Below are 24,962 nucleotides of genomic sequence, written 5' to 3' on the forward strand. Positions count from 1 at the left end.
ATATATATATATATATATATATATATATATATATATATATATATATATATATTAAAATTATTATTATTGTATATTAATTATGTAATATTATTGTTAAAAAACATGAAACTTCGTATTACATAGATTATACCAACAAAAGCACAAATAATATCGAAAACTTTGTTGAATACGAGACTTGAAGAATGTAAATACACTAATTTCTAAAATATTTAACTATAAATATATTCTGTTTAACCTCAACGACTATTTTTGTGATTCGTATTTTAGTAACAAGAGTTTCCAACCAGCACTTAACAGTTATCAGGTTTACATATTTTGGAGTCCTATTTGTTGGTATTTATTTATATTACAATGCAGCTCTTAATCAATTTTTCTATATATAGTTTTGTTTGATAGTATATCATGAGAACTAATCTGGAAAAATAGTAGCACTTCAAACACTCATCTTGAACAAAAATTTGTTTGAAGAAGATTAACATGGAATGATTTAGATGAGCAAAAATATTTTGATATCATAGACAAAAAGAAAAAGGTCATGATCATTATTGATTGTGAATAACTTTACTTCTGACATACATGCAGGAGTTGCTACGGCTATGTGTAGGTGATGATCAGGAAAATGTTTATTTTTGTGGGTTTAGATGACTTCCAAGCTGTCCTATTTAATGCGGATGACCGTACAATCAATCTAAGACATGTAAAGAGATAAATTATTATTACTATAATGATTAGGTTTATAGGGCAGTATATTGTTTAGCACAGTAGTTTTGTATGTATAAAGTCTGAAATCTATATTGGTTAGACCGGTTGAGCTTATAGTATTCAATGAATTAAAATTATAATCCATAATTACATATACATTAAGATATGTTAGTAAAAATATTTTTGTATTGAGTAAAATATTAATATAAGCTATAGTTATACAAATATATGTAGTTAAATTTTATGAAAATAGGTGACATGTGTGGGGGTATATATAAGGTCAAATAGGCTTATAACTATGTAACGTAGAATTAAGGTAGAAAATGATCACTCCTGCAAATCAGAAAGAAGCGACAATAATTAGACCTAGAGACATCTCATTCCTAGCATATTCCGAAAATGTCGAATGATTTGTATAGTTGGTGGCGCTAACAAGTCCCAATGTTATGTGAAGCAATAATTTTATCATCAGCAAATGCTACTCATAGAAGGATAATAATAATAATATCCACAACCTAAAATTTGACCTATGGTCGTAAAGGAGGTCTGCAACAACCTAAGAGAGCAGCCAATAATGTCAGCAGCAAGTAGAACCTGAGATTTTAATAAGTTTTAAATTTTTTAAAAAATCATGCAGGATAAAAGCGACGTAAAATAAAAAGGATAATAATATTTAGACAACATTTTTTTTACAATATTTGAATATTAATTACGTGTCAATATGTGATTGGTCGTAAATTATTTCATAATAGTGTATAAGATTATTATTATTGATTAGGGAGTAATTTACGACTAATCACTGACACGTAATCAATATTTAAATATTGTCGAAAAAATGTTGTTTAAATATCACTATAAAAATAATAGGAAGACAGATTTACCCAGCAGAAGGTAAGAAAACATAAGCCTAGAGATTTTCTAACTTGAAACTCCGTATAGGGATTTCTATAGAAAGAAAGCTAAAGTGATTTTAGGTTAATTTTAAAATCATTTTCTTGACGCAGTAGATTCTTCCAATTTTTTTCATCATTTAATCTATAGTACAGTATGCAAATAGATAATTATTTTATTTTATCTAAAATAATAAATTTATAGTACATTATAAACTTTAATGTTTAACTATTAACTAATTAAACCGTGACAACATATACTTTTACTTTTACACTTAATTAAGGCATTTTAGAAGAAAAAAAATTAAGAATTTAATAAAATTTGATCCAACTAGCTTATTCAAAATTTATACTAGTTAAAACATATGCATTAGGTATCAAACATATAATTATACTTAATTATACTTAATTGGGAATTATTTGATCTTAAAGAAGATTTTGCATATTTAGTATACTCTAGTCATTAATAACTTTATTATTTTTAGATAATATAGATAGAATTTCACACTTTTTATATTAAAAAATGAAATTATAATTATAAAAATAAATATAAATTATTTTACAAATTTAATAATCTTAATCTAATAAACGTTAAAGGCTAAAAGACATTTAGAAGGTGTAAAGATTTTAAATCAAACAAATTTATTTTTGTAAGTTAAAATAAATATATTTTTAGTTCTTATATTTATAATTCATTTTTATTTAAATTAATATATATATATATATATATATATATATATATTTTATTCTAAAACTTAAAAAAAATGAATCAAACATTCCTTTTTTACTTAGAGTTAATATTTTTTAGGTTTGTTAAATCATAATCTAGATTGACATTTGAATTTAAACATGTGAAACAATGTAAATTACTTAAGCAATACACTAAAATATTTTGATATATTAAAAAAAATTAAAGTTTGAATATTAAATGGTATAAAAATTTAAGATGGAAAACAATCATTATATAAAAATTTAGCAACTATAAACGTATTTAATCTTAAAATTATATTTAAACTGATGGTCATGATATGTTTTTAATTATACATTTTCTTAATTTTTAAACATACCAACTCCATAAATTGACCCATACTATATCTATTTTTGAAAATTAGACAAAGTCAACCTAATTTTGTCTATATTTAACCTACATTTGTCATCAATTTGTTGCTACTCCGTAAATTAACCTATCCTAAAATGAATAAAGTTTTATATGCAATCCCTTTGCTTAAATTAATTAGTGATAAAGGAGACAAAAAGAAAACCCATTTTGTCCCAAATAAAAGCTAATCAACATAACTTAATGTAATTAATCAGTTATCAGGGTGAAAGATCAACATAAAATTTAACTTTGAAGAATATACTACGTACCAAATTGTTTGCCTTTTAATCTGTGGGTTGAGGTCTAGATTTCATTCCTTTGAAGAAAAGAAAATTACTTATGAGATATTTAATCACTATATACAAAATTATAATGATAAATATGAGATAAGATAATCTGCTGCAACGAAGGAAAAGTTAAAAACGACATAGATAGAGCCCATAACTTTTATCTCTTAACAATGCAGACAATACACAAAGTGAGAATTCCCTGCATGCATGCATGAATGAATGAATTCATGCATTTGAAGAACTAGAGACTGGTGACGATTTTGATGCATTTGATCTTGAACCAGCGAAGCCCTTTCTTGAAAGAGTGTTTGATTTTGCCTTCGGTGGCGTAATACTTGTATTTAGCCACTCTTCGCTTTCTCTTCCTTTCGGCCTCATTCCACCACCACGAGCTTTTTGACTTGCTCACCGCCATATTCTCGCCATTACATTCTCGAGGTGGTTCATGGAAATACGAAGACGTCACCATTTTGTTGTCCTTCACGCTATTCCTATTCACATCGTGTAGATAAGAACACGAATGAGCGTAATGGCTCTGAACCCCTTCCATCGCTTTCTTCCCCCTTTGCAACGCTTTTCAATTTCCTCTTTTCTCTCTCGTTTCGCTCAGAAAGGAGAGGAAAAGAGGAAATTGAAAAAGCTTGGAATGTGTTACATATATATAGGAGAATATTGAGTATGAAACAGGATCAGGTTGAAGGCACAAACATCTTCCTATCCTGGAATGAGTGTGGAAAGGAACAAAAAACTAATAATTGCCACCATACAAATGCAATGCATCTTTTATTTTCCCTTTCATCCTAATTTAACCTTCCCTTCACTAATTATAGAACGTATAATATAATCTTTACACTAATGACGTATTTTCCACTCTTATTACTTTTTTAATGTTAATGTCTTCATGAAAATTCCAAAATTACACCAAGAAGCCTAAATTAGCATGACAATGAGTCCTATTTTTTTAATGGGTCAGACACGAACAAATGTTCATATTTTTCACCTTTAATCATATTTTAAATCTGCAACCGCATCAAAAAATGTTTGTTCTTATATGTGAAAGATGTTTTTGGCTGGGAGAGGTACGACACACATGGTAAGACATTGTCCGTTTTGGATCAAGTCCTCACGGATTTGCTTTTGCTACCACTTCAAAATACCTCTTACCATTGAAGAAATCTAATGTGTATATAAACCCTTAACCAGTCCTTCTTTCACTCAATGTGCGATTTTGTTTGCTTCATTTCACCCCTATTAGGTATATTGAATAGCCTTCTTTATTTCTTTCTCTTCCTTTGATTATCTTCATCACCACACAACATTTCAACTTTGCGTGCCGCTTAATTTGAAAACTTAATATTCCCAGACTCCCAGTCTTACTGCTACCTATACTTTGAATACTGCACGAATCGTTCCAACACCTATCATAAATCCATTCCCCTTAATCATTCCACTGTCCTCATTCATTTAACAAACATCAACAATCAGCAGCAGAATGAACACAGTACCCAGTATTTAATAATAGAAGGTCATGCATGGAATTATGGTCACATCCACTCTCTCTTTGCGTTGCGTCCAAACGTAACCTTTTTGCGTTCACATAATTTAACTTTGACTTCGTAAACATGAGACGCTGACGCATTTAAACTCACGTTTCTTAATCCAGAATTAGCACCTTGTGAGTGATTCATCTTTCACGTCTTCAACCACGACCAAACTTTATTACGGCATGACGAGCTTGTTGTGTAATTTTGTCGATTCCAACATTTTCAAATCTATGATTATGTTTTTAGAAGACTTTTATCAGCTAATAATCATTTTGACGTTCATACCAGAATATTTGTGATGGAAACTGTTTCTTAAAACTTAAAAAATACTTCGCAGCTTGCAAACTGTTTTCATTGTTACAAAGCGGTAAAAAATTGTCTTTCAACTTAATTCAATTCTATAAAATCAACTAATAATTTATACTTATTTATATATAAAATTATTTCATCTTTAGTTCAACTATCATTTAGCATTCTCTAAAAAATATTTATTATAGAGCATTGTGATTATGTTAGAGAGTATATTCTAGAAGCGATAGATTTCAAAATTCTACCTCAAGTATTAAAACAAGTAGTTCAATCTTTACACGAAAATCTGAAACTACAATCAAACTGATTGATGTCTACTTTATGAGTTTATCTTATATATATATTGATCATTTTAGTGTAAAACTATTTTTAAACTTTTGAAAGTGTACTAATTTATTTCAAATTTTTAATATTGAAATGATAGTATTTAACTTAGTTCAGTTTTACATTTCAATAGTTTAATTCAGTTGTAATTGTATTTAGTTTAATAGTTTAATCCAATTTTCTCTTCCACTCTAAAAAATAATCTCAAAATTGATTCAAGTAATAAATTAAAGTTATATTTATTTTAAAGTATTTATATCAATTTTATTGTCTAATTTAAATTTTAAATTTTAAATAAAAAATAAACTTGTTATATATTTAAATACAATATTATATGTTTTGCTTAATTGAAGTACAACTAATATATTTATATTTAAAATATTTTTATCGTTTATTTATATTTTCTAATAATATATTTATATTTATCAGAATACGATAAGAAATTTATTTAGGTTAGACAAATTTCATAATTATAAATAAAGTTTTATTAATGTAAAACAATTTCTCGACGAAACAAATGTTACTTATGAATTTTAAATTTTTTTATTGACAAATATTTTTGTTAATAAGAGTTTCGTTGGTAAAATATGTATTTAAATTAGAATTTTTATTAGTGACAAATATTTGCATAGATGAAATTCATCGATAAAATTCATATGTTATTGGATTTTTTTTTTAATTTGTTGGTAAATTTTGCTAGTAAGCATTAATTTTCCACTTTTGAACTTTGATAGTATCCTAATAAATTTTGCCTAAAATGAACTTCAATTTTCACAAAAAATTGTATCCGAAAACATCATGACTGATTATACTTCTAACAAGTTTGATTATACTGATAACCAGTTTGATATATATAATTTATATGCACTAGCTTGAGAATGAGTATTAGATATATTGTACTTTATGTTAATCAGGGAAATATAACCCTATGTTAATTATGTTATATATTTTTACATATTTATTTGTATTTGAACTTAGTCTACATTCTTATTATTATAAATTAATTATCCTATGTATGTATTTTTTACACATGAGAGATAATCCTATTCATAATTTTTACTGAATTCAACATGATATTAGAGTCTTGTTATGATTTAAGGACTTGTGGGTTAAGGACCTAAAGGTTTTTGGATCTAATTGAATATGAGTGAGAAAAAGAGAAAAGAGCAGAAAAAATAAAAATAAAAAATAATTATTGATGATCAAAATATGTTGATAATTACTAACATATAATTATCATAAATTATTCGCAAATTTTGGTTTTTAGTAATTATCAACCAAAATTTTCTTACTAACATGTATTTTATGGACAAACTTTTAAGCGTTATTTTTACATAAAAAAAATTGTTTTACCAACAAGTTTTGCTAATTTATAGTTTTATTTTTATTTATTGATAAAGTAAGAATTTGAATATCTTATTCTCACTCTTGAAGACAAGTAAAGTGTTGATGATAATGATAAAAAAAGAAAAATTAAAATCTTATATTGATGATGATTTAAGGAAAATGGTTGAAGATTTAAAGAATATTTGGATTTAAGAGTTGGTTAAAAATTTATAAGTTTAATTATTAAAGTTATGTAAAGAAAAATTGTGTTTAATTGTTTGTTTGCTATAATTAATTATTCACCACGATTGTGATTTAATTCTTTATATTCTTAACCTAATTCGATAGTAACTTCCATAAATCAAAGTGAAAGTTCTATTTAAGAAGATTCAAAGATTATTTTTTCAATAAAGTATTTGCTTACTTGTTCAAAGTTTAAGTTCATTGAAAAAATTCAACACTAACTAAAGAATTATAAACAAGTCCATAAATATACTAAATTTATAAGTTTTTCTTTTTACTTATAAATTATTAATTTTATTTATTATTATCTAATGTAAAAGTTTAAATTATTTTAAATGCTAAAATATTAAATTTTAGATTGTGAAGAAAAAAGTTGTTTTCACTTGTTTTTTATTAAATTCACAACCCGCTAATGTTTTTACTATTTATAATATTTTATACAATAAATTTAATATGTGAGGGAAGAAAAGACTTATTAAATGTTGTCAATCAATTGCTCAAAGATTTTATACACTATTTTTTCTATTATTGCATATTATATTTTGCTATTTTACGGTATAAATACTCTCTCTTTCTCTCTCTATATATTGATTGATGGCTAAAAAAGTTATTGATTATTGTACAAAATTAATTTATGATAAAAAAACGTGTTTCCAAGGTCCTGTGTGGAGCATAGTATTTTCTTGGAAACAAATACCATATATATATATTGCTTGATGGCTAAAAAATTGATTGATTATAGTACAAAATTAATTTATGATAAAAAAACGTGTTTCCTAAATAGGAAAGATCCTGTGTGGAGCATAGTATTTTCTTGGAAACTAGTTTTGGCCTTGCCTTTCTGCATACGGTGTGAGTTGGAGTTGTAGTTAGGTTTTGCAAGACTCTTACTAAACACAACTTAAATAAAAATTAAATACCTTTAAGATGTACAACTTCATCTTCCCACTCGTTGCTTAGAATAGAAGCACCCAATTTTCATATAAGGGAAGACTGAAATTCAAAATTTCTCTACATCTGTATTGATGATTCATATGAAACCCAAATTTCAATTGAAATGCGTCTGTTTTTCTAGAATTCAATTTTTCATCACTTCCAACTTTTACTCTTATTTTTTTCTTAATTATAAGAAGAGTAGCGTGCACATAATCTTTTGACAATAAAATATTATATTTTGTTATTCTCATTCAATTTGATAATGGACAGCCCAGTATATAAATCAATTTTCACTTAATTAGTTAATCAAATATTTATTAAAAATCAGTTTATGTAATGGTTTGTAAACGCGTTCGGAAAAACTTCTCTTACAAGCGTGTCTGACGATAGGAGGAAAAATAAAATATTTTTGCATGTTTTTGTTCTTAGTTGAACATTCTTTGGTAGGACCCATCCAAAATAAGGATGAACATAACGAATTTTAGTCTTGTAGTAAACTTCTCAACTTTTCAACTTTCCAACTTTTCAATTTCATCCTCACTTGGGGTGTATCAGCACAGTTGTAAGTTGTAACGTAACTTGTAATACGCGGCAACCTAGTACTTTTCTTGGATTTCATGGGATCTTGTAAGATACATGGTATCAATAGAAGTCACTGTTAGTATGTGTGAATAATTAATGATTTAGTTTTACAGTACCAGTCAATTGTAAACTCATTTTTGGTTGTAACTAAATTACAGTATAAAATCGTTTTACATTAAGACTGCATGTCATTGTTAAACTTTCAATAATATTAATAAATAAGATGAATGAACAAAATGTTGAAAATCTTAACATCTGTTTTAGTTAAGAACAAAATGTCGGTTCGGCAGTTTATAAGTTGAAGATAACTATATTATATGGTTTGCATTCAACTGTTTTTGTTATTATAGTAATTGTTGGCACTTTCTGGGAATTTTTGGAGCAAATGCGAGATTGACTTTATGGGATTAACGTGTCCTTTTAGATCACTGCAGTTCAAGAAGCATCCTTCCTCCTTCCTCGGGTTGAAATAACAAAGGGTATTATAAATACAGGCTTCGGTTGAATCAATTACACTAGTTCTTAACTACCGCTTGGTTGAGTTATTATACCATTCAGAGTACTTCTGAGAACGTTGAGTTGTTCGTTTGCTTGTAACATTTTGGATGGTATCAAAAAGGAAATCTTTTGAGAGGCAACGCAGTGGCAAAGTTCCAATTCAGGACCATAAACGGAGCTATGGTGATACCAAACAACCGCCAATCAGGTGCTTATTTGTTATTGGTATACTTTGTCGTTTTGGCCTTTTGGGCTGTGAGGTCTAAGTTTGAGTTTCTGCTCATTATGCAGTGGCCTGAGAAATGTGATCAACGCACTAGGGCTGAATGACCACTCATCCTATTTGGAAACTTTTGTGCGAAGAGTGGTAAGGAATGATTGAGTCTTTTATCTTGGTGGTGTGGTGTTGAGAAAGTTTTTTTTTTTTTTTTTTTTTTTTTTTTTTTTTTTTTTGTTTATTTCAGCTAGTTTTGGCTTTTCAAAGTACCCATCACTTCACCAGCACCGGTTCTAATGTACCTAGTATTCCAAATCCACCCTCAATGTTCCCCAGGTCTCTGCATTTGTTTAGTGCTCATATTTGTGATTCTCACATTGTTTCCAAGTTGATTCTGATAGGAAAGGACAGCATTGGTGATTAGCTGACAGATTATTTGTGTCTCTAAAATTTGCCACTTCTTTTGTCTCTGTTGCTCTTGTACTCTCATCGCGTGTTTCCGACTTTCAAGTGTCCATTATCATTAATCTAATCTGTTTTGAAGCGAAAATCTGGTTGATTCATTTGTCTTCCCCAAACAGGTAAGAGAGGAGTTGGAAAAAAAAATCCAGGACCAGGATCATCTATTTCCAAGGTTAGTTCATCATGTTCGGATTCTGTGTTAACGATGAACAATTGTTGTTTTCATTTCCTAATGTTTTGAAGTGAAAATCTGGTTGATTCATTTGTCTTCCTATGTTTACTGTCCTCCATGTATTTGATTAATTTTCGCTGTTTACTATTTTTGTTTATCGAATTTGTTGCAGAAAAAAGGTTAATGAGGCTGGCATATCCGGAGCCAAACGCTTTAAGTTGTGCTTTCTTAATAAGTTACCTAAGACAATTTATACTCGATCTAATATAAAAGCAGAAGACGAATCGCTTCTTCAAATTGCTCTATTTGATGTTAGAACCAAGTCTGTAGTAAAGGAGGGTCCTCTTTCCTCGGTAAAGATAGAGATCTGTGTTCTGAATGGTGAGTTCGGATCCGATGGCAGTGAGGAGTGGACAGAAGAGGAGTTCAAGTCCAATATCTCACGTGAAAGAGAAGGTAGAGAGCCACTTTTGATTGGAGAGAGGTTTATTACTCTTACAAATGGAGCTGCTTGTATCACTAAAATTGCCATATCTGACAACTCGAGATGGCAAAGAAGCAGAAGGTTCAGGATTGGAGTTAAATGTGTGCCACCAACTTCCATTGGAGAAAAGATTCAGGAGGGTAGAAGTGAGCCTGTTATTGTGAAAGATAACAGAGGAGAGTGTGAGTCTTATTAGTTCATTTCTATTTCTGACTGTCTATTTCCAACTTAGGACGTCATTATTGTTTCCATTAAACTTGGATGGCTCATGGATTCTGTTTTTCGATATAATTTGTCTTTCAGTATAACTCAAAACTGACATGTAATCTGGTCATTTAAGGCTATAAGAAACACTTCCCTCCATTATTGGATGATGAATTATGGCGTTTGAAGAAAATTGCCAAGAAAGGAAGAATCCAGAAGCAATTTTCTTTACATGGAATTCACACCGTGAAGGATCTCTTGCGGCGGTACATAACCAACGAACAATCACTGTATAAAGTAAGTAAAACTTAGTTTCTTATACTTTTTCTCTTTACTTATGGTTCCCTTCATATAAATGTATAATGAAATCCATGCTTAACACGAGTATATTCATTGAATCTTTTCCTCTGTCGTGGTAGATGCTTGACCTTCCAAAGAAGTCATGGTTAGCGATCACTGACCATGCCAAAACCTGTGTGATCGATGATTACAAGCTTTACGGCTATCACTCACAAGAACCGGAAATAGGCCTGCTATTCAATTCCATCTACATCCTCGTGGGAGTGACATTTGATTGGCAAAATTATTATTCACCGGATATTCTCACTCCCCATGATAAGGTATGGATTCGTAACCTGTTCGTAATTGGTTGTGGAATAGATTTTCAAGAAGCAGTTCTTGTCACATCTTTGGTTTCTTTAAAATAATGATTCCTGTCTTGTCATTGTAATTATATCATACGATACCCATGGGTCAAATGTGATGAGGTTCCTTCTTCCTTGGCAGCATTGGGTGGAAATAGTGAAGCAGCAAGCTTACAAAAATGTCAACAATTTGAAAATGATTGATGAAACTAAATTGAACAGTTTAGATCTAGACGGATGTCTAAAAAAAGCAAGACAGTCTGACACTCCAGATCAATGTCTGCAACACATGGACATCTCAACTGCACAAGGTATATGGAATGGCATAACTTTAGGGCATTTCATTGTTATATAGATCTTTGTCCAGTTTTATATAATCGTTTAACCATGTCTTATTCAGGTCAAGCAGAAACATTCCCAGGTTATAGTCAACCATCTATGTCTACTTCATATACTGATGAAGGAATGCATAACGGCCAAATTTATGCCGATCCACAGCCCGGCACGAGAGAAATGCCGCATAACAGTTATGTGTTTGATGAATTTTCCTCTGAGATGTACAATGAAGAGGATAGTTGTCACTTTGACGGATCGTGTTTACCATTCCCTGAAGGTGGATATTCGATACAGAATGAAAGGTCAGATGTTGAATTCATATATGGTTGTCCTCCTTGGGCAACATGGGAACCAAAAAGTGGCATTTTCTTTGGTTCGTGTGATGGAGAAGAATGTAGCCGTTATTCTACTTTCACAAATTCTACTGTGGACATATCGAGTAGTGGCAAATCCAAAGCAGCGTGGTGTAAGATTGGTTTTGCTCTTAAATGGGTCATATCAGTGAAAAGGCATGCAACTGCCAAAAAGAATGCTCAGCTGTTTTACCATAACTAATTCAACTCTGTTTTATGTATATAGGATATTAGTTTCTGAATGCATTTGTTTTTCTGCAAGTTTAGCTTCTTTAATTTCAACTGCACTAAAGAGATGTGTAAGACAGGTTCCTCGTCTACATCTGTGCTGGATTGTTTAGGTACAATTTGTTGTTGTTGTTTCTAATATCAAGTTTTTTACTTAAAGATTCGTGATCAATTCATAATTTACTCTGTTCAAATAGCAGATGCTGTACCAAATTTATAGACCCAATTCATATGTAATTTTGCATCTTCTCTTTTCTATTTTATCATAAGTAAAAAGATTTATTTTGTGATTAGTATGTTATCCTTTAAAAATTGTAGAACCTAGTGACTTTGTTATATCATTCCTTCTCCATATCTTTAGTTAATCTCAATCCTTTAAAAATTGTAGGACCTGAATACACCTTCACTCGCTAATCTCAATCCAAATATCATGTATACACATTCTCTCTGTATCACAATAATAATAATAAAAGTAATCACAACTAAAATAAAAGATGAAAATAAAATGAATCAAATAGATGATAGACAAATAATGTAATTTTACTAAAGAAAGAAAAAGTACATATGGATACGTAGTTGTTGATACTATTAAATTCCGGCTATTTGATTTTTTTCTATCTAATGTTCTTTAGTGGGTTTAAAACAAAAAAAAAGTCTTTAACGCTTGAAGGAATTATCAAAAAATTAATATTAAGGTGAGTTTGTTTGATCATGTAATTAGAATAAGAAATGTCTTAATCATACTTAATCATGTATATTTACATAAGTTGTAAATCAAAAAATCGAGCTAAATATTAGAGTATAAATAAAACAATGACTCATCAGTAAGGAAAAATAGGAATGACACAAAATGGTACACCCTTTACATTTGGTTCAAAATTTATAGAATCAAAATTCTTTCACAAAAGATTCAATCATAAAAGTAATCAACTCATATCAACACGACTGATATTTTTCTAGAGTTATGAATGTCCTAGCTACTCAATCAAATCCTAACATTCATTACAAATATTTATTAAAAACATTTTTTTTTCAAAATGAAATTAAAAATATAAATGCAAATTAAGCAAAAACAAACTAACAGACAACAAAAACAAAATCAGGATAGAGAACAAAATAAATTGTTTCTCCATACTCCCACACTTAATCCATACCTTGTCCTCAATATTTGCAATTTGTATAGAATGTAAAGAAAAAAGTATGAATGGTACTTACCTTCTTCAAGGTGGAAGGACTATTGGAGTAGACAAATTTGTCCTATCCATAGTCTTATTCAGCAATGTCTTGAAGATTTAATTAATCAATATTGTAAACTTTTATGAAGATTTAATTAATCAACTTACCATTTGTGATTCATGACAAAATGTATGGTTTTGTTTCTTGTATAAAAAGATGAAATCTTACTTGAAATGCTTGTTACAATAGTAAATATTACATTATTTCATATCAATTTATTATGATATTAATATATTAACTTATGTTTCAAAGGTTTCAAATTAAATTACAGTTATTGGTAAGCCCAAAGCACAATAAATTGAAATAATTTATCCAAAGGTTGGCCTTCAATGATTTAACTTGTTAATTTTCGTATGTGAAATTTAGATCATCATATTTGATTATTTTCTTTGTCATGTTTAGTGTAACAAGTAGTCAGATTCAAGGGCATGTGAGTACTACATAATGTTATGGATCAAGATCATCATTCGATAGAGAATTATAGATGATTGGATCGAGGTAATAATATATCTTTGAAATCTTACAAATTAAATTCAACTTTGAACATTAGAATGCAAATAATAGTCAAGTTTTTCTATTTTTGCAACGATTCAACAATTCATCCCCATTAAGAGAGGCTACAATTATGAAACTAAGGCATGAATGAACAACATATCTTTTGGAGAGATGGAGTTAGGCTATAATAGTTTAGTTTCAATTCTGTGTTTTGATATCGATGACTTTAGTTTTTAGTTTAATTTTTCATAGATTTAGTTATAGTTTAAATTGTGAATAGATGAATTCTTGATGTATGAAATGCCAAAACTAGTTTTCTGTTTTACAGGTTTGGTAAAATTGTCAAAATGAAGCTTTTATAAAAATAAAAAGCACGTGTTAGAAAAATACACTTTTCGACGTCAATTGACGTCAAAAAGTGTATTTTTCGATGTCAAATCCCTTATGGTGTCACTCCAAGAAAAAAAATTCACCGAGGGAGGGGGTATGGCCAAGCGAGATTGACTTAGAAAAAATACATTTCAATGTCAAATACGTCTTTTCCACATTACAGAAAGCACCCTCTAGATCTTTACTAAGCGTAACGGAGAGTACGCTAAGCGCTATATGACATCGGCAAGCCTACTTTATTAACGTTTAAGTACGTCGATTTTATTTTCTGAAGTTAATTAATAACTCTCAATATAAAGTCGATGATTTTTTAAACATTAAAAACCAAAAAAATATCGACGTCAAAGTCTTTTTTGTACTAGTGTAAGGATTGATTTGTAATATGACGAGATGTAAGATTAATTTTTCTATCTATTTGTAGAAAAATACTCATAGTTTAAACAGAACATAATCACTTGTAAAGATACTTATTCCTATGAAAATAACTTCTTTTCTCTTGTACAGAGCACTCATTAAATGTTTGAAGGAGAATATTAAGATTGAGAACAACTAAACCACTTAAATCAAAATATGTTTTGCTTGAAAGGGTTTCAATGTACCTATGAAATACTTTTATGTTTGATGAACAAGTAGGGTAAGCCGAGTAATGAAAAAATTTAATGTTTTGGTTGTTTTACGTACTTCATTTTTGGTTATGATAGTTATTATTGTATACTTACATAACGAATAGTTTAGCCCTTATTACATTAAACTCATTAATACATTAGTATAACTATAAATTCAACTTAAAACTTACTTTTAGATGCACATTCAATAGTAATAAAATGAAAAAGTAAGCTATTAATTACATCACTTAGAATTAAACTTATTAAATACTTTTTATATAAATTATATATATATATATATATATATAAATATAATTTATTTAAATACTAATCACGTAATCTACTTTTGCACATCTACAAGTATATGATTGCTTTAACAACATACTTCCGTTTTTCAGAAAAAAAAAAATTACAACAGTATCTGAATATGTCTATATGTGTGATACAAACCTTTATATGATATTTAAGGCTAAATAAAATAAAGAAATGAATAAAAACAACAGGAAATAATATAAAAAAGGAAAATAAAATTTTAACACCATTTTTTGACATCATTTTGACACTGCACACGTGTCAAAATATGGTTGGACATGCAAATAACAAAATACTGTTTATTATCTCCCAACAAGTATAGAAGAAGAAAAGTTGAACACGAAATGATGAAATTGCAAATGTTTTTCTATGTATTTTCACCAAAAAATACCAATGAGACGCGGTTTGTGTTTAATGCAGCGCGCTTATCTAGTCTTCCGTGCTCTGCAGGAAGAAAATTCCGAGTGGAAGATTAGCGTCAGTCTCCTCGTACCATTCAGTGAACAGCCCTTAAAAAAGTGTTAGAGTCGCAGTTATAGACAGTTGCTGGTTTTTTCTGTTTTTGTGAACAAAGATTCGTTTGGTTGGTAGCGAGTGTTTGAAGCTTGTGGAGGGACAATGGCACCAAAAAGAAACTGTGACGAGGAGGATCATCACAATAACGACGACACCCATCTTCAAACTGTTGCTAAAAGGAGACGCGACGGGACCATCGATCATTCGCTTCTGTCAGTGTTTGTTTCGATGTCTGTTAACTCTCTTCGTTTCAAGCACCTTCTTCTAAACTTTTTCTTTCTTTTTGTGGTTATTGTACAGTGCCGCTTTGGAACCTGTTCTTCGCAAATTGGTAAGCATACAATAAGCTTCTATTCGTTATTGACTCAAGTACACTAGAAATTTAAAAACTGTGTAATCTGTGTTGTTAACCTTCCTTTTACAAAGAACCAACCAGGCTTTTTATATTAACTCTATGTTGTTCTGTTCCCTAACTAGATGGAGGAGTTGATTCCTCCTATGCTAGAGCGTCACGTGTCCCCGTGGTTTGTTTCTCTTGTCACATACTTTTTCTGGACACTCTGTTTTTCTACACATAAACTGATTGTAATTAATTTTTTGTTTCCAATTTAGTTGTCGATTTTGCCATAACCATCAGGGTGGCAGTTCCGGAGGCAGAGCTTACCAATTGTGCTTCGTCAATGGATTGCCTCAAGTAATTTTCACCATGGCCAATCTCACAGCTGAGGACGGTGGTTCACTTGAAATTGAGCTGCGGGATGCTGCATCGCAGCAACGCGTTGACACAGAGGAATTTTCGAGCATGAAGGCTCAGATCTATGTGCTGGATGGTGCTTTTGAAAGTCAGGACTGGACTGCAGAGGAATTTGATGGCAACATTGTGAAACCAAGAGAGGGGAAGGCACCATTACTCAGAGGACAAACGGTTATTAAAATTGAAAAAGGGGTTGGTTTTATCGATAAGAAGAGGCTTAAGATTACTGATAACTCTAGCACCACAAGAAGCAAAACGTTTCGGTTGGGAGTTAAAATCGTGGGAACTAACTCCCATGGAGTAGGAATCAGGGAAGCCATAAGCGAACCCTTCAGGGTCAAGGATAAACGTGGAGAGTGTAAGTCCTTAACCATAATCATTTTCATATTTTTCGGTAAATAATGCTTTAAATATTTTAATTTTCGATGCGTATTTGATTATTTCAGCGGCAAGGAAATCCGAGCGTCCAGCCTTGAACGATGAAGTATGGCGTCTGAGGAACATTGGAAAAGCGGGTGAGCTTCGCAAGCAGCTTTCCCAGAATAGAATAAAGACTGTGAAGGATCTTTTGCGGTGGGACACAATCGGTTTATTACGGAAGGTAAATAAAACTTTTTAAACATTCTTACGTGTGGACAAATGATTCTGTACTTTGGTTCTTTTTTGATGATGCGCTTAACTAGATAGTGTAGTAGTTAGTACTGACATGTATATGTGTCCATCTGATATTCACATGTGGAAAGTAGAAATTCAGCAAGATTAATGCATGGGACAAAATCATTGAACATGCTAAAGAATGTGAACTAGATGATTCTGAGCGCTACTTGTATACGTATCGTGCCACGGAACCAGAGAAATCTGTTTCCCTTGTCTTTAACTGCATCTATGAGCTTGTGGAGGTCATTATTAACGGCCAACATCGTTCTCTGCAATCTCTGAATTCGGAGGAGGAGGTTTGTAATTTTATATCCTATTCTATGTGTTGGTTCCATTGGCTCCTTATTCAGATTCTTAACATTAACGATTCATATACTTGTTATTGGAACTGATCAAGATGCATTGTAACTGCCAGCGTTTGGTGGGAAGAATGAAGGTGGAAGCATACTCAAATCTGGAGCATCTGGAGCCAATTGCTGCCACACCAACAACACATGATGACTTAGTGTCGAAGTTAACAGGTACACAGGCGGTGTCATACAGTGCTGCATATCAAGGTCTGCAACTGCCTGATCACCAAGGTACTGTATCTGTCTTCTCCTTTCTTTTTTGTCACTCAAAAAATAAGAAATTTGTAGGGAAATGTTGACTATTTATACATGTTCTGTCTTAGCCTTGAAATTTTGGTTTGGTATGGTTGGTAAGTTGTGATCATTATTGGCTCTTTATATGCTTAACCTATGAAGATGCAGGTCAATTGGAATCATCAACATCAATTGCAAATGATCCCTGGCCGTTCTTCTTCGAAGATGAGCAACCAAATTTTTTATACTATGCATGTGATGTTGATGATGACTATGGAGGAGGAGGAGGATCATGTAGCAAAGGCAGCTCCTTTTTGCCTAACACTGCTGAGTATATGTCAAGAAAAGGGAAAGCCAAGACGGTTTGGCAGAAAGTCAGAAATGCTTTCAAACTCCTCATACATCCGAATATGGCTTAAAGGAAGAACCAATTTTCCTTTTGCGGTCAGAATTGAATTGAATTCGTTTTTCTTTTGATTGCTGCTTCATTTGCGTTTGCCCAAGTCAATTTCTGTACTTCGTTAACCAACTATTAATTTATAAATGTCGTGCCAATTTGTCTATTGCCAATTTCAGGACCCATGGTCTTGTTTTGTTGTGTAAAAATGACATGACAAAATGTTTTAACGATATTGCTGCTTTTTTTTTTGGAATGTTCTCAGTTAAGACTGTTTTCCATTAAGGAAGTTTGAATCTTTTAAAATATTCTAAACATAAATTACAAATTATATACATAGTTTTATTTTATTTTTATCCTAGTTATCCTCTTATTTGCCTGTTCGCTTAGAACTAATTATTGGACCATAAATCATAGGTTAGTTAAGAAAAAAAAAAAAAAAAAAAAAACTAGTCCAAAATATTATGTGAAAGAAGCTCTGAATCTGGCGAATCGAGCTGAAGAGATAAGAAAAAGAAAAGGACGGAGAATTAATTAAAGAATGAAGAGCATTTAAAAGTAAAAATAAATAGCTGAAGTTGACCGAGCAAGTCAAGCTCCTCAGAATATGAATATACCAGATCTCAAATCTTGAAAAAAGAAAAAGGACACAATTCATATTTTGCTGCTACCTTGAAAACCCAAACCCGTCTTCGTTCTTTCTTGTTCTTCTCTCCGGTGCGTAGACAAGGCCATGAAGAATTTTCTCACGTTCAATCAAAGCAGGAGCTTCTGCGCAGGTCAGTTACCATTCAACTCCACACTCTATAACGTTCAGCTTATAAATCTTTTCAACAAGTCAAATTTTCGCTCTTCTTTGCATACTTTCTTGTAAATAAAAACAGTAACGAAACTTGAAGGTTTTTGCTCCTTTCTCACCGCTTCAAGTTACCATGAATCTAATTATTTTTTTGTTCCTTTTCATTTTTCCTTCAAGTTCAAATAAGAAATTACTTGGACTGTTGCTCTTGTTTTTTCCCTTTTGGTCAAACTTCAGACTGTCTTTAACATGGAAAATCATAAATTTCAATTCAAGGAGAAAAAACAAAAAAGAAAAATTAGGTGGGAAATTTATTGTACGAGAAAATTATATATGCACGGTATACGTAGAGTGGACACTTAGAGAGAGAAAATAATAAAAAATACATAATATGTAAATGTCATAAAGAAAAAATAGATGAAAAAAAATATTCTTAGAATGTTTCCATTCATGAATTTCCAAAATATTTTACCCTTGAACAACCCGTGATTTAAATACCAGCTCATAATTTTCTTTGTAAGCACTCGTTGACCATAAATTCATCATGGGTCTGGGCCTCCTCACCAGAACATATATCTGTGATCATGTTATGCCTTTTGTTTACTCATCTACGAGTATCGCAGTTTTTCACCGTCCTGATTCCTGATATTCCTGGTTCATGAAACCTTTGCAATACTGTATATCAAATTGAAATTATCTAAATTTTGTTAATTGAAAAAATGCCATATTCACCTTGAAATTGATTACTTGTTAGGCATTCGTTTCTGGCATTGATTTGCACTATTCGTATATTACCGGCAATGAGTATTGAGCATTATGAAAATCTTCTCCTTTGATTAGGTCAAGATGTAAGGTCACATTTAAAATTCTTTTTATCTATTTGTCCATGTTGTCATGTTTATGCTCAATACCGGGTGATGCATTCCTAACGTATAACTTTGTCATTTTGAACTGATCATACATTTATGTTTCTATTTAAAAGTATGATTCTTAATCAAGAATTCAGAATCATACGCCCGGAGCCAAATTCACGAAATGAATCAAGTTGAAACCTTGGCCATCTTGTTACCTATTCTGTCCTGAGTTGCACGATGGCTAAACCAGATGAGCACAAATTCATTTAACGTAGGAATTTAAGATGAGTTAGAAATCCTGTACCGGATAAAAATAAAATATATAAGTAGAAGAATCATAGGTTGAATGTGCAGCGATGTTTCATTTGAACTTCTTCGCATTGTGTCCATTTTTTTACATGTTCTTTCACAAAAAAAAAATCCCAATGTAGTAAGATCATACTCGAAGATTTATCTTAGTGATATAATGAATATGTTATAAAGTAATAGATTAATCCAAAGTTTAAGGACATTTAAAAAAAAAAAAAAAACATGTCTTACTGGAGAAAGATGCCGTAAAATAGTTACCCCTACTTATAAGATATTTGTGTATGGTCACTATTAAAATATTCGCTTTTGAGTATTCTAATATAAATGTTAGAAATTATAAATCGATTAAAAATAAGATTAGTTTATATTATATAAATGGATTTCATTTTATAAGTTAATTTTACGAAGTAGTATAAAGTTTAAAATCTATTTTTTAAGATAATATAAGAGTTATGGATATATAAACCTATCATAAAGAGATTTTTTGTTTCTTAGATCTATCGTATCATTATTATCCACTATGCTTTCATATTTTCAGCTCTATTGATAGCTCTCCAAAGGATGCTGATAAGCCAACATATAAATAGATGCAAGAAAACATAAGTAGCACGCTCCTAATGCATCTCATTCAAATTTTGAATGACAGATCCTTTTTGGAATGAATACAAGCTTGGTAATATTTTTTTTGTATGTGACTTACTTAAATTAGTTAAATGTATGGAATTGGGTTTTTATTTGTAGAAGTACTCAAACCAAAGGCATCAAATTTTAGAGTTGTCAAACAAGCAACTCAGTTCCAAGATCTATCTTCAATGCTGGTTGTGCAAGTGAAACCTAATTAAGTTTGAGTGATAGTTAAAAAGTATCGTTGATGAATAAAATCTGATTTCATAAATTTTACACGAATGGGAATGGTGGAAAAGTTAACGTGTGAAAACTCTTTCCACAATCAAGTTCAATAGAACGAAATATTGCATATTAGGTTTGAATGCTGTGAAACTGTTATGCATCTGGACTTATATGTGCCAAATATTCGACCGTCCCAGTATTACGAAGTTCCCCAACAATTTTCTCAGTAAAAAATTATCCTTGAAATTGATCAGTTTTTAGCTATGGAAAGTTTTTTTTGTTAAATATGATCCTTCGTTTTGTATACTGAACGCGTTACACAATTTAAGTGTCGCAGTTTCTCAATAATATTATCAAGACATTCGACCGTAAGAAATACTGCAAATTACCGGTCCTTGGACTTCGTACACGCTTTGTGCAAAATCGCTTCATCCACTCTCATGTCGCGTCCAACTACTCCGCAGTACTCTTAGTTATGTGCCAATCTTTAATTAAGTATCATAACTGTGATAGTAAACACTTTTTTTTTTCTTCGTATACCAGTTTTTCTAGCCAGTCATTTTCCTTCATGCAGCCACGAGTAACTGGGATAAATTTCTTTAATCTAATACTCATATCTTACCATCCCAAAACGCGTTCAGCAATGCGTGTCTAGGATGCAAGGAGGGAGAGAGAAGAGAGGAGGAAGCGTAACAAGCCTTAAAAAAAGAAACACCTCCTTCTAGGAAATTATCCTTGCGAGAAACATTTCCTCGAACCTTTTAAAAAAAAACTTGAACCTTCACTATAAACCATATATATTGAACATACCCCATACCGAACTCCGAGATTCACTTAAAAGATTACCTTTAGTGATTGAGTAGCTGATTTTATTGTTGTTCTTGACGTCTTTGTCTTGAAGCCGATGGAATCAAAAAGACAATCCCAAGAGGAGGACAAAAGGGCTGATCAAAAGCGGAGTCGTCAGAATTCACAACTATGGGAAATATTGCGGTAATATTATCTCAACTGATGTGAATTCTTTTAAAGAATTCTGCAACATCAATTAAAAATTCCTTTGCATGATATTTTATTGTTGTTGTTAGTTACAGTTACTTTATTCATCTGCAGTATTAGAAGGTATCTGCCTCTCATTTGGAATGAGCCCTATTTGGAAGATTTTATTCGAAATACGGTAAGAATATTATCAATTTTTCTTTGTAAGGGTGTGGTATGTTGTTAACGACAACAACTGTCACTGATTCATGTCGTTATTCCTTTACCAGACCCGAGAGGTGGTTGAACTCCAACTACCAAGGTTTGTTTCTCTTTTTGTCTTGATATTAATTGTTTGTCGGTCCTTCGTTATATCAAAAGAAACATTTATTTGCGTGCTTTAATTATGATTGGTACGTCTTTTAAATTTGTTGCAGACTAACAAGTAGTATTCAGACTGAAATATCTGGAGGCCACAGATTCTTGAAGCTGGTTTTTAGGAATGAATTGCCTGATACAATTTATACTATGTCCAAGTTGAAAGCTAGAGACAACAATCCTCTTGAGGTCGTTCTTTTCGATACTAAATCTCAGTCTATAGTCTCTGATGAGAATGATCCACTGTCTTCGATCAAGGTAGAGATTTGCGCCCTTGATGGTGAGTTTGGTTCAGATGGCAGTGAAAATTGGAGCAAAGATGAATTCAAATCCAAAATCTTAAGTCCAAGAAGCAATAAAGGGCAGTTACTGAAAGGAGACACGGTTTTTGCGCTTAAAAATGGAGTAGGTTTTATCCACAATGAATTCACTGACAACTCATCTTGGATAAGAACAGGACGTTTCAGATTAGGAGCGATAGTTGCGAAATCAAATATGAATGACGCATTAATCATCAAGGAAGGTATAAGTAAACCTTTTAGAGTCAGGGACTACAGAAGTGAGTGTAAGTATTCACCCTTGTGTCACACTTCTTTCGTTTCTTACTTTTTCTGCAAATCATGCCGGAATTATATGTTAACTTTAACTATTCCAGCTTTTAGATTACTCATTCATTAGGGTTTAAATGTTCATTAATGGGATCTTGTGTAATCCCAGATTAACTTCGAATTTATTCACTGTAAATATTATTCATTTTAAGATATAATTAATTCGTGCGACTCGATGGTGGTTTGGTCATTGCAGTGAACAAGACAAAGAATCCATCCCTCAGTGATGAAATATGGCATTTGAAACATATATCAAAAAAAGGGAAAATTTTTGAGCAGCTTTCTAAGGACGGGATACTCACTGTTGGGGATTTTTTGAAGGAGCATGAAACCAATCCATTATCTTTGGAAGAGGTATTAAGGGAGAAAGCACTTCTAGAATAGAAAAGTTAAAACAAAAAGATAATATATATTGTATGGTAAAATTAGTTTAAATAAATTAAAAATAAAAACCCCAGAAGAGAACATATTGGAATCGTTTATACATAGACAAAATTATTTCAGTCATCTTTCTTTTCGAGTCAGCGTAGTTTAATTTGAATGTATGTTTATACGACTTGGTGTGCAAAATTTCATCTGCTGAATCTTTTGTTGTACAAGCGTAGAAACTCAGCAAGATTTCCTCCAAAAGACAACGGGAAGAAATATATAAGCAGGCTAAGAAAGCAAAGCATGCTGAGACTGGTGTTGCTGAAACCATATTATTTGAAGGACAAAATTATCTGTCAGAGAATAATACTTTCAACTCCGATCAGATGGTACATATCTGCATATCGTGTTCTTTCTCTTTCTTTTTGTGGTTATCATCTTTCTCTATCACTCAAAAGGTTATACAACTTTTTTTGTTTCTCTCTCCGTCATTTTACTTTTTTTTTTTCGTATACTTTCTAGTTTTTGTCTTTTGAATCGGACAGGTTGATTGCATAAGAGAATCCAATATCCGAATTTAAAAATGGCGATTTGTTCATAATGGTTGGTTCAACAATTCCACGTATAACTGTTTGGAGTGAATTCACTGCTTCACAATCTCTTTTCTATATATAAAATAAATATTTAATCTTATTGCTTCATCTCTTGATTCGAATATATATTATCATAACAAACCTAGCAGTGTATAGCTCTTAATGGAATGATCTTCTCTCGGTGGCAGCAGGCATGTCAAAGTTCGAGGAGTCTGATGCAGGTTGAGCTGATAAATGGTGCTCCAGATCAAGATGTTCAACGGGTTGCTCAGCAAGGTATAAGTCCATCTGTCAATTTTCATGGAACAATTTAAAAGGGGATGTGTTTTACTTCAATACATTTATTTTTCGTTTCAGAAGAAAGTCTTTGCCGAAGGGGCATAGAAGACTGGTTTGATGAATTATCACAGAATGATGAACTTGATCTACTCATATATCCTTTGCTCCCTCCAAGTAATAATGATGAAGCAGAACCTGACAAAAACCGTGCTTTGTATTCGTCAAACAAAGGGAAAAGCAAGATGATGTAAGTGCTTTCAAATGGGACATTCTGCATGCAGCTAAGGCCAAAGCTTTCTCGCCGCCATTGTTGACTATAACTCTATTTCAAGGACAATACTCAAATATAGTATATCTGTTAATTCATTGATTTGATTTCTACTTATAGTTGCAATTGGTCAGCCACTTTAACCTAGAGAGTTTTAATATTAATGTGGAGTTTTTAAGAGTATTCCTTTTCATTTTTTAAGTAAAAATCTGTTCCATTCTTTGCTTTAACAGTAACGCACAACTCTGTAATAAAAATATGGCAAATTGTATATGCTGGGTTTAAAGTATACCATTTCCTGATAAAATCTATTTCGACTTTAATGTGGCTTTAAATTTTGTGACTTTATATTTTTGGGCAATTTTATAACATTTAATTTTAAATATGTTATGAAATTAATTTAGAATCAAATTAAATAAATCAATTTATGTATGGTTCCTCTTGTTAAGCCAACTTAGCTCTCTTAATTCAACAATATAATATTATTACTTTTATAAGTAGTTGCATGACACTAAAAAGTGATCCTATCTATATATGAATGTAACCTTTTATTTAGCAAAGAGTAGTTTTTCTTAACAGTGTGATACTGTTGAATTAATTTAGAGTTTTCAATTGTTGGGAGTGCTTCATATTTTGAAAGGTTTAATAGTCAATTTTGTCTCCAGTTAATAAATCTCAATTTAGTTCCTCGTTTTAAAAATGATTATAAAATAATATCTCTTCTGCCAAATCATCAAGCGTTTAACGTTGTTTGTCTCTGTTTGACCAAAGGGACTAATTTGACTCAAAATTTTGAAAGTAAGAACCCATTTCAATCACTTTTAAAACGAGAGACTAAATTGAGATTTGTCAACAAAACTGGAGACAAAATTGATTATTAAACCTATTTTGA

General features: G+C 31.1%; 3 protein-coding genes across 6 annotated transcripts; all 3 read left to right on the top strand.

Moving 5' to 3' along the window:
- The first annotated feature begins 8,683 nt into the window (after positions 1–8,683).
- Positions 8,684–12,080, top strand: LOC106757185 (calmodulin-binding protein 60 G). 2 transcript variants are annotated; one of them, XM_014639800.2, is made up of 8 exons: positions 8,684–8,951; positions 9,035–9,110; positions 9,542–9,594; positions 9,767–10,260; positions 10,419–10,579; positions 10,702–10,902; positions 11,069–11,237; positions 11,327–12,080. In XM_014639800.2, exons 1-8 carry the CDS (start codon positions 8,851–8,853, stop codon positions 11,815–11,817), a joined length of 1,746 nt encoding a protein of 581 aa, XP_014495286.1. In that variant the 5' UTR covers positions 8,684–8,850; the 3' UTR covers positions 11,818–12,080. The 2 variants fall into 2 exon arrangements, with proteins under 2 accessions (XP_014495286.1, XP_022635087.1); XM_022779366.1 differs by having other exon boundaries at positions 8,842–8,951; positions 9,505–9,594.
- Positions 12,081–15,296: 3,216 nt separating this feature from the next.
- On the top strand, positions 15,297–17,962 carry LOC106757360 (calmodulin-binding protein 60 G). Of its 2 annotated transcripts, none has more exons than XM_014640011.2 (8): positions 15,297–15,609; positions 15,698–15,728; positions 15,875–15,921; positions 16,010–16,509; positions 16,598–16,752; positions 16,898–17,104; positions 17,224–17,389; positions 17,555–17,962. In XM_014640011.2, the coding sequence occupies exons 1-8, from the start codon at positions 15,500–15,502 to the stop codon at positions 17,809–17,811; spliced, it is 1,473 nt and encodes a 490-aa protein (XP_014495497.1). In that variant the 5' UTR covers positions 15,297–15,499; the 3' UTR covers positions 17,812–17,962. The 2 variants fall into 2 exon arrangements, with proteins under 2 accessions (XP_014495497.1, XP_014495499.1); XM_014640013.2 differs by having other exon boundaries at positions 17,561–17,962.
- A 257-nt stretch (positions 17,963–18,219) lies between these two features.
- On the top strand, positions 18,220–24,311 carry LOC106757518 (protein SAR DEFICIENT 1). 2 transcript variants are annotated; one of them, XM_014640189.2, is made up of 9 exons: positions 18,220–18,568; positions 21,502–21,593; positions 21,711–21,774; positions 21,866–21,897; positions 22,013–22,518; positions 22,758–22,915; positions 23,167–23,319; positions 23,712–23,799; positions 23,881–24,311. In XM_014640189.2, exons 2-9 carry the CDS (start codon positions 21,505–21,507, stop codon positions 24,051–24,053), a joined length of 1,263 nt encoding a protein of 420 aa, XP_014495675.2. In that variant the 5' UTR covers positions 18,220–18,568; positions 21,502–21,504; the 3' UTR covers positions 24,054–24,311. The 2 variants fall into 2 exon arrangements, with proteins under 2 accessions (XP_014495675.2, XP_022635088.1); XM_022779367.1 differs by having other exon boundaries at positions 23,715–23,799.
- Positions 24,312–24,962: the final 651 nt, after the last annotated feature.

The sequence above is a fragment of the Vigna radiata genome, chromosome 3 (assembly GCF_000741045.1).
Source record: "Vigna radiata var. radiata cultivar VC1973A chromosome 3, Vradiata_ver6, whole genome shotgun sequence".
NCBI lineage: Eukaryota > Viridiplantae > Streptophyta > Magnoliopsida > Fabales > Fabaceae > Vigna > Vigna radiata.